Here is a 14,237-nt window from a genome sequence, read left to right on the forward strand (position 1 = left end):
TTTGGAAAGGCAAATCCACAACTCCAGTCATAGCCCATTTGTCAGGTCTTATATTTTTTAAAGACGGACAGGCACCTCTACAGTTAGGACTCTCACTTCAATTTCAAAATAGAGTCAGAAGAGGCTACTCCAGGACTGACAACAGAGCTGGCTGTGGGCAGGTTCTCCTAGTCACTCCAAGGAAACTCTGTCAGCTTCTGCCAGAAGGAGACTGGTCCCTGGCTTGTCTTCAGATGCCCCAAAGCATAGCCATTCTATCCATCGAGCAAACATGGCATTCAAAGGCATCCTTGAACCTGGAGGAAATGGGGGCCACAGAAAGTAGGAACTTCATAGCTGCTCCTCACCTGTCTCCACAGACCAGCCTCAGTGAGGATGGACAGCCAGCCTCTAGGCCTAACCTGACTCCCTTCTCCTTGCATCTGGTCCCCAGAGCAGAGATCTGCCCTTTCTGGGAAAACCTCCAATAATAGCAAGGTGAATCCCAAAGGCCTTCATGAATATCCAGTTGATCTGGCAAAAGAATAGGGCCCTGGAGCAAGAGAGAATTCAAGGGGCCTGAGCCTCAAATCCCGAATGCTCACCCTTCTAGGAAGACCTTCATTCAAGCCTGACCTTCATTCAAGCCTGTCCAGCTGCACCACTGGGGGGTTACCATGGCAACTGAACCCACATGCAGCCAGTAACTGGGAAACAGTTGCCAGCACCAAATGATGGTGGGTGGAAAAGGTCAAAAGCAGAGATCCTAGAAAGCAAGAGAAATACATAGACCATGGTAGAGAAAAGGAGATCCCAGAGTCCTGATGGGTGCTCAACTCCAACCTAGTCCTACTCACTATCCAACAATGAGTCTTCATCTTGCACAGACTGCCACACCACCAATCTCAGGCAGACATGGACACAATGGGGCCAGTTCTCAAAAGTGTTTACAACTATGTATGCTGAGTAACACAGGTGGGGCACATGTTCAGCCCAACAGTGGTGAGTCTGGTGAAAATGAACATGGGTAGGGTACCAACTGCTATTTCCAATGCAACAGTGGTTTTCCTGTACTCTTGACAGATTTATTATTTAAAAGGTTTCCCCCCTCTTTCTAGGAAGAAGGTAGAAGGCCAAACTCCCCTAGACTTCCCTGGAGGACAGCCTGCTCTTGACCCATATCTCCTTGTTTATATCCTTTTGGCCCTCTGACGCCCTCTGACCTCTGACCTATTGTGGGGGACTCAGCCCTAGCTGAAACACCTCCCCCATCTCTGCCCAAAGGGGCCATTTTTCTATTCCACTCCAGTCCCCTATCCATCTCTTGGGAACTGTTGATCACCTGATGACCTCTACATGCCAGCCCCCAGGTCCAGTCCTCCCAGCATATTTAGTATCTACCAATAGCAGTTTCTCCTTTGCCTTACAAGTACTGATGAGCCTCTAGTGGACAGGAAGGATAGGGAAAGGGCTATGGTTCTTCTGCCCTCACCCAAGCTGTCCTCCAGACTCCAGAATGCCACCTCCATGAGACCACTGCCTTTGGTCTTTTTTTTTTTTTTTTAAACAAGTGTCCATGCTCAAGGGAGCAGTTAATTCACAGGCTGCCTATTTCTGCACCTGCAAGCCACCCCCTTGAAAGTGTTAGTCTCTGCAGTGAACCTAGGGTCTATCTCTGAAATATCTGGGAAGAAACAGAACCTGGGAAGCAAAGGAGAGCCTGGCTGGAAAGCCACAGGCCTACATGCCATCTGGAGCAAAGAAAGGAGGAGCCCTCAAGGAGCATTTGTCCATGGGACTTTCCCAGTGCCTGTTGGGACTCTGTGTGCCATCCCTGGCCTAACTCATATGACAGTTGCCTGGGCTTTGACCATCCAGTACAGCAGGCCTCTTGGAGCTTGGGTCAAGCAGTCCAAGGACAAATTCTGATAGCATCATAAGACTTTCTTCAGGCCTGTGGACAGCCACACAGTATTCCATTACCCACACTCTTATTATCAACTTGCCAATGATCTTGATAGGTCAGTTTACCCTGTCTGAGCTTTGGCTTCTACATCTGAAATTGGGGATAAAAATCCCTACCCATTAAACACTGAGTTACATGAGGTTAAAGAGATGAGAATGGACCCGTGAAGAGGTTAGAAAGGGCATGGGGGGAGTTCCTGTCGTGGCGCAGTAGTTAACGAATCCGACTAGGAACCATGAGGTTGCGGGTTCGGGCCCTGCCCTTGCTCAGTGGGTTAATGATCCGGCGTTGCCGTGAGCTGTGGTGTAGGTTGCAGACGCGGCTCAGATCCCGCGTTGCTGTGGCTCTGGCGTAGGCGGGTGGCTACAGCTCTGGTTCAACCCCTAGCCTGGGAACCTCCATATGCCGCGGGAGCGGCCCAAGAAATAGCAACAGCAACAAAAGACAAAAAAAAAAAAAAAAAAGAAAGGGCATAGGGGGTTTTCCTCTCAAAAGAACTGTGGGGCGAGAACTATGGGTAAAGATGCTATGATCTTACAGCAGAAATCATGTCACTATTGCTTCCAATAGGCTGAGGTTATAACAACCTGTCCTGTCCTTTACCTTTGACCCAGTTATATTCTTCTTCGTGCCTGGGTGAGGCTGTTGTCACCGGCTGGTTCTTTTAACAGTCACTGGCTTCTACTAAAGTCTGTCTGTGACAGTCAGAAAAATTGCTTGGGAGGGCTCCAAACCACCCCCCACCCTTATCCCCTTCAGGAAGAGAAGAGATCACAAACAGGTGGCATTTCAAAGTGCATCATAAACAGGACGTGCCAGCCAGGAGGGAGTTACTCACCATCTGCTCTGCTCCCTTCACAAATATGCCTCTAGGGCTTCCCTACTTGACTTAACATCTGTCTACTGAACACCCAAAGGAGTAAAAGAATCTTCCACTACTAACATCAAGGGACCAAAACATTCCATTTTAAAATGGAAGCTGTTTCAAGGGCAAAATATCCAGAAGCGGCAACTGTAAAAGTGGTTCTGAACCATGGGAATGGCTGGCATTTGGCTAGAATGCAAATGTATTCACCGGGGCTCCCAGGGAAAGGCCGAGATTTCAGAACTGGGTAATGCTGAGAAGAGCTTCAGGAGACACATATGTAGCTATCTCCAAATCAGTGAGAGATTAAACAAAGATATCCTGCAGCATGAGAGGTGGAAAGCATAACACTGAATTAATCTTCCCAGGCAGAGGGCACACAATGTGCATCCCTAAAACTGTTTTTTTTTTTTTCACTTGACCATCATCCAAAAATGTCTTCCCAGGGATAAAGCCCCCTTCCTTAAACCTCTAAATCTTCAGCTTCCAGCCAGGTTAGCCAACCCCACTCCCTGATGGGGGTGGGCCCCTTCCCTTCTCACTCATTTACCTATAGTGATAGCTCTCGAGCCAAAGTCCAAGGATTTCTGTGCAGCTGCAGCGAGGCGGAAAATGCCAGTGGAACTGTGACTGCCAGATGGGGCAATGCCAGAGGAGATCAGCTCTGGTAGCCTCTCCACCAGACAAGGAGAGACTAGCCTGTGACCCTTCACTCTGACCCCCTCAACTCCTCTGGCTACCTGGGCTTCATCATAAGCCTGATTAGTTATGCTAGGCTGGTGACATCAGATCACACAGGGACCCCAAAGTCCATATGACAACTCAGGGTTGCTTTTGGTCTTTTAGAACAATTGACTCTCCATCTGTTAGCTAAAATGGCCGAGGGCAGAGAGGTGAAAGAATGAAAGGATGGGCTGCAGGCTGGGCCTTGACAGAGCCTGTGTGCCAGGCTTGTACTGAGGGATGTGGTAACAGTTATCAATCAAGTTGCCCCATCCACCCCACCCTATCCTCAAGCAGGTGGGGCTGGGGCGGTCAGAGAAAGCTGGGCTGGCCAAAGCTTCCTCCTCTTTCTCCTGCTGGAGCTCCTACCTAAAGCAATCAGGGAAGGATACTGGATCCCTAACAGCCTCCACCAAGGCCACAGGCTGCTTTTTGAAATGACCCAGAATCAAAGGAAAAAATTTCACACAATGCAAAAATTAGAAAACATATTTATTGTTTCCTGTTAAAATAGGGTGCTCTCATGAGAAGAGTGTGCAAAAAGAGCCTCCCTACACACTGGCTTTCTCACTTATCCTAGCAAGCTGGGACTGTTGATTCAAAACTCCTCACTGTGTTGGAGGGAAAGCTCTCTACCTACTCCTGGGAAATTAGGCTACTCGAGTTTTAATTTTGATTATTTGCATGCATTAAAAAAAACCACCTGACTGTTAACACGCTATCTCCCCCTAGGCACATTTGCTCAGTCCACTTGGACAGGCAGATGTGGGCCTCAAGTCCACATTCCCATGTGCAGGCCAGGATTAAATGATACCCTGGAAATCTGGTGAGTGTTCCTGGCTAGGGATCAAAGAAGCCCCTAGCTCCTGGTCAGCTGGTTGAAAACATGCAAGTGTATCCAATGAGAGGGTGAGATTCCCTCTTCCTCGAGGAGTATTTTTTGTGTAGTAGGGCCAGTAGTCAACACCGGCCACACGTGGTATTTGGCCCAGAAGCTACTTACTCCATCTCCAAATCTCCATGAGATCCCTTAAATTGAGAAGAGTGAATTCAAGTTTCAAAATGGCAAATTATACCAGGGAGACATTGTCATTAAGGCAGTGGTCTCAACAAGTCCATGCACAGAGCTCTCATCCCACCATCCCACCCCCACGTCCTTCAGGATGGCCCAGTCCTGCCCACTATTCCTCCTTGATGACAGCTTCCAGCATCTTGAAGACTTGAGCAGACTTTGGCCTCACAAGTTGGGCGTGATCCAATTAAGGAACTTCATGGCGACTTCAAAGCCAAGGAAACAGGCCTGAGAAAGGGTTGGAAGGAATAGAAAAGCCAAGAGAAGTTGTGACTATTCACTGAGACCCCAGCACTGTGCTTGACTGGCCGTTCAGGACCAGAAACCCTCTCTAATCTTATTCCCACCCCAGGTCACGGAAACAAGTTGTACTTTCTCTTTCCTAAAAGGGGAAGAAAATGCATGTTCCCACAACTGCCCACTTCCGATGGCCAGGTCAAGAAGTCAAAGCTCCTCATCTCAGAGAATCACAACAGCAAATCTTCTGGCAGCTTCAGGAAAGGGAGTAAATAAGGAGGCTCTGTGACGGTGGGATTTTTGGAAAAACTGAGCCCTCAATTTAATCCCAGGAGCAAGAAAAAGTTGGCCAACCTGCACTCTGCTCTGAGTCCCAAAGGGAAAGTACGACCCTCGCCAGTTACTCACTGCATTGGCTGGGAAGGCTCGGATCATCACTGCATTGAACCCCTTATACAAAGATGTGATTCCTTCATTCCTGATCAGCTCCTTCAACACATCTCTGAAACCGTTAGGATATTTCCCAGGAGGTGCTGTGGGCAGAACCCAACTGTTAACCCAACTGATCTGACCATACCCACATGGGGACAAGTTTGTAGTCAAGGCTTCCTAGAGACCACAGTACCAGGGAGAGGACACCTTGCAAGTTATCTGGGACTAGACCACAGTCAACACAGTTCACTTTTAGACAAATAGACACAAATGTCTGGACTATTAGTGTCTAGGAAGTAGAGACAGAAATGAAGAATAAGACAGTCCTGCTCATGTGGAGGAAGAAGGGTTGATCTGACGTCTTATCTCACTTATTTTGTGTTTGGCCCATAAGAAAATGAGTCCAGAACACAAATGGCTGCAAAGGAGAATGTTGGTCAGACAGACGCTGGATGCTACTATGGAGAGTCAGTATCCCTAGAGCCTTAAGAGCTCTGTACCCCAGGGGCAGCCAGTTCTGGGACCCATTCCAACCCCACCCACCCCGCTCTCCTCTACTAACCAGTCTGGAAGCGGGACTTGAGCACATCTGGGGGGATTGCCACAGCCCAGTTGAAGATCCCTGCGATGCCTCCAGCCACCAGGATCCGAGGCACGCTGAGCTCACTGACACTGCAGGATACCAATCACAGCCCCAGTCAGACAAAAGCTGTGAGAGTAGCATTCAGACCATCCCTCCCATGCAGAAGAGCAGCCACAGAGAGAGAGAAACTGGCTGCAGGGAGGAGGTCTAACGCCAAAGCTCCTGTGACATGGTAAGCTACCACTCCTTGAAGGAGGTTTCATGCACTTGTTTCAAACACTTGCTCCACTGGGTGACGCACAAAGTAAGAGGTCTCAGTATTAGCTGGGCCTCAGCAGCAACAAGAGGTAAGTGGACATGGAGACAGAAGCAAGTCCTACTTCTGCCTTCAGACCTACTAAGAGGAAAGAGCAACCTACCCTGATTGGGCAAAGTGGCTTCTAAGTTATTCTGTTCTCCTTACCTCTTTCCTTCTGGAGTGAGGGTATTTTTCAGCCACTCATATGTCATGAAATACATCCCACTGGCTGGAACATCTGTTCGTGGCAAGAAAAAGGCCAATGAAATGATATAGAATCCTCACAGATTTCTTGATCTTGATATTAGGAGAGCCAAGCTTGGCACGGGACCCTTCAAGGTTTCCTGAGAAGTTCCTCAGCAGCACTTCCTATTTGCAATAATCACTTTGCAGTGATCAGATGGTGCTCTGGGACAAGCACTGGCATATGTGAGCACAAACGAGCATGATATTTCACCTTCAAAGGCCTTCTGAGTGGCCTCACTAATATGCCACTCCAAGTAGTTATAACCACAGCTGGCATCTGGCTGTCCTCCAAGGTGCCATCTCAGGACAAGGGTGAGCTGTGTCTGCCTCTTCTATTGCCACCCCAGCAGGACATGACTCTCAGGCCAGGAAGAGTGCCACTGTTCCTAAGTAATTTTCTTCCTAATGCTCTTTCCAGTCACAATTTCTATCTACTTGCTACTCTCCTCCAACTGCCATCGTCATGACTTTCACCCTTGAGGGCCAGCCTACCAGAAGGATGGAAGGTGCCCCCACCCTCACTCATGTCCATTCTGGCCAGAGGTGAGAGGGCCTATAACCAGGCCACACAGTGCCGGCCATGTCAGAGCTGTGGCAGGTATGGTGCCAAGGCTAAAGTGGGGATCCAGGCAAGATTTGGTGGCAAATCCACTACAGGTGAGTCCCTTCCTCCAAGGTGACCTCACATGGAGGGCCTCAAAGGTTACCTCTCATGAGGGTAAGCACAGTCCCTTTGTAGATGCCTCGAATTCCAGACTCGTGGTATAACTTCTTTGCACAGTCCAAGGCACCATTGTACTTGGTTTCCCCTGAAGAAGCCTGAATCTGAGAGGGAGGTAAGAGTCCTCAAGTCAGCAACAGCAACACCAAAGTCGGCAGACTCTGGATGTTACAGAAGATTACAAAACAAGTGTGAGAGGAGTTCTCGTTGTGGCACAATGGGATCAGCAATGTCTCTGCAGCAGCAGGGACTTGGGTTCAATTCCTGGCCCAGCATAGTGGGTTAAGGATTAAATGTTGCCTACAGCTGTGGTGTAGGTTGCAGCTCTGGCTTGAATTCGAACTCTTGCCTAGGAACTCCATAGGCCGTAAGGCTCCCAAAAAGGAAAAAAAAAAGTGTGGGAGTGGTAATTATGCATCAGGTGAATGAACGACTTCACTGTCAAACTGATAGTTATTTAGAAAGTGCAATACTGGTGGAAGTCACTATGAAATAAGACTAGGTGAAAATATAACAAAATATACACACATTGACTAAAAAAACCAACAGAGGAGATGGAAAATACAAGAGCATTCCTAACAAAGGTCTAGAAAAGAGAAGACAAATACTTTAGTTGTTCGTGTATTTCTTCAACAAATATCCATTGACTACCAAATCCATTCCAAGCTCTAACTGATCATGAAACTTGGCTAAGAGAAGATGAACTGGAAATTGTATTCAGAGCTCTCAGTGCCTGGACAGAGATCCTGTGAAGAGCCAGGAGAGGGCCTAAGAGTCAAGAGTCTGAGGGCAGGCAGAAGTAATCCCAGAAAAGATCTGAGAGAAAGACAGCCCTGTACAGGATCCACAGCAAGTACAGAGTCAAAAGGAATCAGAACATACAAGGACATCAACCAAAGAGTAATTAAAGCTGGAAAGAGAGTTCAGATTTAATAATTCCAAGAAGAAACATTTACAAAATAAATATATAATTCCAATAATTTTCTTACATACCAACAATAACTAGTTGAAAAATAATGGAAAAGAATCCCATTCAAAATAACAATAAAATATATGTGTGAAAACCAACAGAATTTACATAAATAAAACTCTAAAACAGTTCCAAGGGACATAAATGAAGATGAGAATAAAAAGAGTCACATTTCTGGTTAAGAAAAGGTATCAATCAGAAAGGTATGGGGGGGGGGTCCCGTCATGGCTCAGCGGAAACAAATCTCACTGGCATCCATGAGGATGCAGGTTCCATCCCTGGCCTTGCTCAGCAGGTTGAGGATCCAGTGTTGCCATGAGCGGTAGTGGAGGTCACGTAAGGAAAGAATATGAATGCGGATTTTCTCATCTAAGAGCAGAAAAGGACTTGAGGCATAATAGAAAAGGAAGAAGCCATGAAGGAAAAGACTAATGGACAAGGCTACTTAAAACAAACATTACCTTACTCAAAATCATAGTCTTCTAAGAAGTATTTTCCCTATTCCTCTTGCTAATAAGCACAACAACAACCAAAAAAAAACCCTAGACTTTTTTTTTTTAAACAAATATAAAAGGACTCTGGGAATTCCCGTCGTGGTTAACGAATCCGACTAGGAACCATGAGGTTGCGGGTTCGGTCCCTGCCCTTGCTCAGTGGGTTAACGATCCGGCGTTGCCGTGAGCTGTGGTGTAGGTTGCAGACGCGGCTCGGATCCTGCGTTGCTGTGGCTCTGGCGTAGGCCGGAGGCTACAGCTCCGATTCGACCCCTAGCCTGGGAACCTCCATATGCCTCAGGAGCAGCCCTAGAAAAGGCAAAAAGACAAAAATAAATAAATAAATAAAATAAGAGGACTCTGAAAGTCTGAGAGAAGCAGCAGACTGGCTAGAGACCTTGGGACCTGAGGAATGACACGGTGGTGAGTTCCCTTGATTTTCCTTTTTTTTTTTTAAGGGCCACAACTGTTACATATGGAGGTTCCCAGGCTAGGGGTCGAATTGGAGCTGCAGCTACTGGCCTACACCACAGCCACAGCAACTCAGGCTTGGAGCCACGTCTATGACCTACACCACAGCTCACAGCAAAGCTGGGTCCTTAACCCACTGAGTGAGGCCAGGGATCAAATCCGCAAACTCATGGTTCCTAGTTGGATTCCCTTCCACTGCGCCACCACGGGAACTCCCTGATTTTCCTTGTTGATGTATCTCAGACTTGGAGCAGAAGAAACTGGCAACCCAGGAACACCAACAGGCACAGACCAAAAAGAAGACCCAACAAAAGCCTGCATTCTCTAAGCAAAGGACCAGAAAAGAAACAGCCTACAAAGACATAAAAATTTGAAACAATAAACACTCTACTCCAGCCATATATATAGAAAAAACTGTGGCCTCACCCTCATTCACACTAGCAAAGACCATGTGCGGACCCTAGACTTCTACCCTTGGGGAATTGTAACAAGGTACCCAATATGCTGTCTGGGTGGAGTCAGAGAAGGCCAAGTAGGGAATAAGGACTTTCATCCCCGACAGGCTGTAACCTGCACCCTGCTGTACCATGGTGTCAGTAGAGACACTAGGACTCCTATACCCACCCCGCAGTAAAAAGAAGAGCCCCACCCAGAAGTGTCAACAGAGGCCAAGTGGGGCACCTAAACTTCCACTTGTCAGTAATGAGGCAGCATCCTTCCCTTCCTGCTAGAGTGGTGTCAGAGAAAGCCAGCCAAAACAGAAAGTTCTTTGGAAGGATACAGAATCTCAATAAAATATGCAAATATCCAGGTTTCAATAGAAAATCATGCATCATATCCCAAACCAGGAAGATCTCAAACTGAAAGAAAAACAGATGCCAACAGCAGGATGACAGAGATGTTAGAATTATCTGACAAAGGTTTTGGTTTTTTTTAATTTTTATTTTATTTTTTATTTTTGTCTTTTTGCCTTTTCTAGGGCTGCTCCTGAGGCATATGGAGGTTCCCAGGCTAGGGGTCGAATAGGAGATGTAGCCGCCTGTCTATACCACAGCCACCGCAACGTGGGATCCGAGCTGCGTCTGCGACCTACACCACAGCTCACGGCAACGCCGGATCGTTAACCCACTGATTGAGGCCAGGGATCAAACCCGAAATCTCATGGTTCCTAGTTGGATTCATTAACCACTGAGCCACGATGGGAACTCCTGGCAAAGGTTTTTAAACAGCCATTGTAAAAATCTTTCAATGGGTAATTACTAACATGCTTGAAACAGATTAAAAAAAAAAAAGGGGGAGTTCCCGTCGTGGCACAGTGGTTAACGAATCCGACTAGGAACCATGAGGTTGCGGGTTCAATCCCTGCCCTTGCTCAGTGGGTTAATGATCCGGCGTTGCCGTGAGCTGTGGTGTAGGTTGCAGACGTGGCTTGGATCCCACGTTGCTGTGGCTCTGGCGTAGGCTGATGACTACAGCTTCGATTCGACCCCTAGCCTGGGAACCTCCATATGCCGAGGGAGTGGCCCAAGAAATGGCAAAAAGACAAAAAGACAAAAAAAAAAATACAACCAAAATAGGAGTTCCTGTCGTGGTGCAATGGAAATGAATCCAACTAGGAACCATGATGCTGTGGGTTCGATCCCTGGCCTCGCTCAGTGGGTTAAGGATCTGGCACTGCCGTGCGCTGTGGTGTAGATCACGGATGCGGCTCAGATCTGGTGTTGCTGTAGCTCTGGTGTAGGTGGTAGCTACAGCTCCGATTAGACCCCTGGCCTGGGAACCTCCATATGCCACAGGTGCGGCGCTAAAAAGACAAAAAGACCAAAAAAGAAAAAAAAAAGAAAAATACAACCAAAATAAAAAGGTCAGTGGATGGCTTACTCAATAGCAAAATACAGCAAGAGAAAAGAAAATCAGCATTGTAAGACAGAACAATGGAAAATACCCAATCTGAACAACAGAAAGAAAACAAATTGAAACAAATCGAACAGAACCTCAGAGACCCATGGGGCTATAACAGAAAATCTAATATTTGTGTCCCAGAAAAAAAGGAGAAAAGAGAATGGGACTAAAAAAGTATTAAGGAGTTCCTCTGTGGAACAGTGAGTTAAGAACCTGACTGCAGTGGCTCAGGTTGCTGTCGAGGTGCAGGTTTGATCCCCAGCCCAGCACAGTAGGTTGAAGGATCCAGCATTGCCGCCACAGCTGCTGTGAGGTTACAGCTATATCTTGGACTCAATCCCTGACTTGCGAACTTCCCTATGCCGCAGGTGTGGCCATTAAAAAAGAAAAAAGAAAAAAAAAGTACTTGAAGAAATAACTACTGAAAACTTCCCAAAGTAGAAAAATATAAACACATAGATTTAAGAAGCTGAGCAAACCCTAAGCAGAACAAGCCCAAATAAATCCATGCCACAACACATCACAATGAACACAGCTAAAAGCTAAAAACAAAAAAAGTTAAAGAGTAGACAGACAAAAATAACACATTGCTTACTGATAAAAACAATTAGAAGAATTCCCCTGTGGCATTATTACTGCAGCAGCTCTGGTTGCTGCCATGGCTTGGGTTCAAACTGTAGCCCAGGAACTTCTATATGCTGCAGGCACAGCCAATAAAAAAAACAAAAACAAAAACAAAAAAAACCAATTAGAATAACATTAGAAACCAGAAAGAGTAGAAAGAAATGACACAGAAGCTGAAAGAAAAGAGCTGTCAACCCAGAATCCTACGTCAAGTGAAAATATCCTTCAGGAATAAAGGGGAAATAGGCATTCTTAGATGAAAGAAAATTAAGAGACTTTGTCACTCCCAGACCTACCTGAAAAGAATGCTTAAGGAAGTTTTGTTCTTTTTTGTCTCTTTAGGGCCGCCACCCATGGCACATGGAGGTTCCCAGGCTAGGAGTCAAATCAAACCTGCAGCTACTGGCCTATACCACAGCCACAGCCACACCAGATCCGAGCAGCATCTGCAACCTACACCACAGCTCACGGCAAACTCAAATCCTTAACCCACTGAGCGAGGCAGGGATGGAACCCGAAACCTCATGGTTCCTAGTTGGATTGTTTCCGCTGTAGCATGATGGGAATTCCAAGAAACTCTAAATAATGTAAATAACACAGAATATGTTCTCCAATCACAATGGACTCAAACTAGAAATCAATAATCTCCAACACTTGGAAACTACACAGTACTCTTTTAAGTAATTCAAAAAAGGAATTCTCAAAAGATATTAGAAAACACACTGAACTAGAGTTCCTACTGCGGCTGAGCGGGATAAGAACCCAACTAGTATCCGTGAGGATGCAGGTTTGATCCCTGGCTTTGCTCTGTGGGTTAAGGATCCAGCGTTGCTGTGGGCTGTCGTGTAGGTTGCAGATGTGGCTTGGATCCTGCGTTGCTGTGGCTGTGGTATAGGCTGGCAGCTGCAGCTCCAACTGGACCCCTAGCCTGGAAACTTCCATATGCCATGGGTATGGCCCTAAAAAAGCAAAATAAATAGATAGATATGTATTTTATATATATATATATATACACACACATATATATATATGTCAAAGTTTGTGGGACACATCTAAAGGAGGCTCAGATGCTGAGTTGCTGTGGCAGCTGCAGCTCCAATTCAACCCCTAGCCTGGGAATTTCCATAGGCCATGGGTGCGGCCCTAAAGAGAAAAAAAAAAATTAGAGTCAAAGACTTATATGTAAAAGATAAAGTATAAATTAAAGTCTTAGGAAAAAAATCTGAGGAATTCCCGTTGTGGATCAGTGGTTAATGAATCTGACTAGGAACGATGAGTTTGCAGGTTCGATCCCTGGTCTCCCTCAGTGGATTAAGGATCTGGGTTGCTGGGAGCTGGGTGTAGCTCAAAGACCTGGCTCGGATCCTGAGTTGCTGTGGCATAGGCTGGCAGCTGTAGCTCCAATTGGACCCCTAGCCTGGGAACCTCCACATGCTGCAGGTGCAGCTCTAAAAAGTCAAAAAGACCAAAAAAAAAAAAATGTTTTGGCTATTACCTCACATTGGACAGAATAGCCATCATTAATAAGTCCACAAATAACAAATTCTGGAGAGGGTGTAGAGAAAAGGGAACCCTCTTGCGCTGTTGGTGGGAATGTAAATTGGTACAACCCCTATGGAAAACAGTATTGAGGTACCTCGGAAAACTAAATACAGAACTACCATATGATCGAGCAATCCCACTCTTAGGCATATATCAGGACAAAACTTTCCATGAGAAAGATACATGCACCCGTATGTTCATTACAGCAACTCACAAGAGTCAAGACAAGGAAACAACCTAAATGTCCATCTAAAGATGAATGGATTAAGAAGACGTGGTATATATACACAATGGAATACTACTCAGCAATAAAAAGAACAAAATAATGCCATTTGCAGCAACATGGATGGAACTAGAGGCTCACTCATACAAAGAGAAGTAAGTCAGAAAGAGAAAGACAGGGAGTTCCCGACCTGGCGCAGTGGTTAACGAATCCGACTAGGAACCATGAGGTTGCGGGTTCGGTCCCTGCCCTTGCTCAGTGGGTTAACGATCCGGCGTTGCCGTGAGCTGTGGTGTAGGTTGCAGACGCGGCTCGGATCCCGCGTTGCTGTGGCTCTGGCGTAGGCCGGAGGCTACAGCTCCGATTCGACCCCTAGCCTGGGAACCTCCATATGCCGCGGGAGCGGCCCAAAGAAATAGCAAAAAGACAAAAAAAAAAAGACAAATACTCTATTACTTATATCTGTGATATAATATATGGCACAAATGAAACTTTCCATAGAAAAGAAATTCATGGACCTGGAGAACAGACCTGTGGTTGCCAAGATGGAGGAGGGGGGAGGAGGAGGGAGCAGGATAGACTGGGAGTTTGGGGTTAATAGATACAAACTATTGCATTTGGAGTAGATAAGCAATGACATCCTGCTGTATAGCTCAGGGAACTATATCTAGCCACTTGTGATGGAACATGATCGAGGATAATGTGAGAAAAAGAATATACATATGTATGACTGGGTCACTTTGCTCTACAGTAGAAATTGACAGTACACTGTAAATCAACTATAATGGAAAAAATCAAAATCTTAAAAAAAATGTTTTGGCTGCATCTGTGGCATGTGGAGTTCCTGGGACAGGGGTCAAAGCCATGGAACAGGAGTGACCCAAGCCAC

The 14,237-nt window shown here is 46.3% G+C and overlaps 1 protein-coding gene across 1 annotated transcript in view; it reads right to left on the minus strand.

Annotated features, from left to right (window-relative positions):
• Positions 1–4,008: 4,008 nt before the first annotated feature.
• SLC25A20 (solute carrier family 25 member 20) overlaps positions 4,009–14,237 on the minus strand; it is a 29,703-nt gene continuing 19,474 nt past the window's right edge. Inside the window, exons 5-9 of the mRNA XM_047773759.1 lie at positions 7,109–7,226; positions 6,321–6,393; positions 5,837–5,946; positions 5,251–5,375; positions 4,009–4,833 (exon numbers count right to left, since the gene is read on the minus strand). Of these exons, the coding sequence (XP_047629715.1) occupies positions 4,771–4,833; positions 5,251–5,375; positions 5,837–5,946; positions 6,321–6,393; positions 7,109–7,226 (489 nt within the window). The 3' untranslated portion in view covers positions 4,009–4,770. The remainder of the gene's footprint in view (positions 4,834–5,250; positions 5,376–5,836; positions 5,947–6,320; positions 6,394–7,108; positions 7,227–14,237) is intronic.

Source organism: Phacochoerus africanus, chromosome 1 (assembly GCF_016906955.1).
Source record: "Phacochoerus africanus isolate WHEZ1 chromosome 1, ROS_Pafr_v1, whole genome shotgun sequence".
In the NCBI taxonomy this organism is placed as follows: Eukaryota; Metazoa; Chordata; class Mammalia; order Artiodactyla; family Suidae; genus Phacochoerus; species Phacochoerus africanus.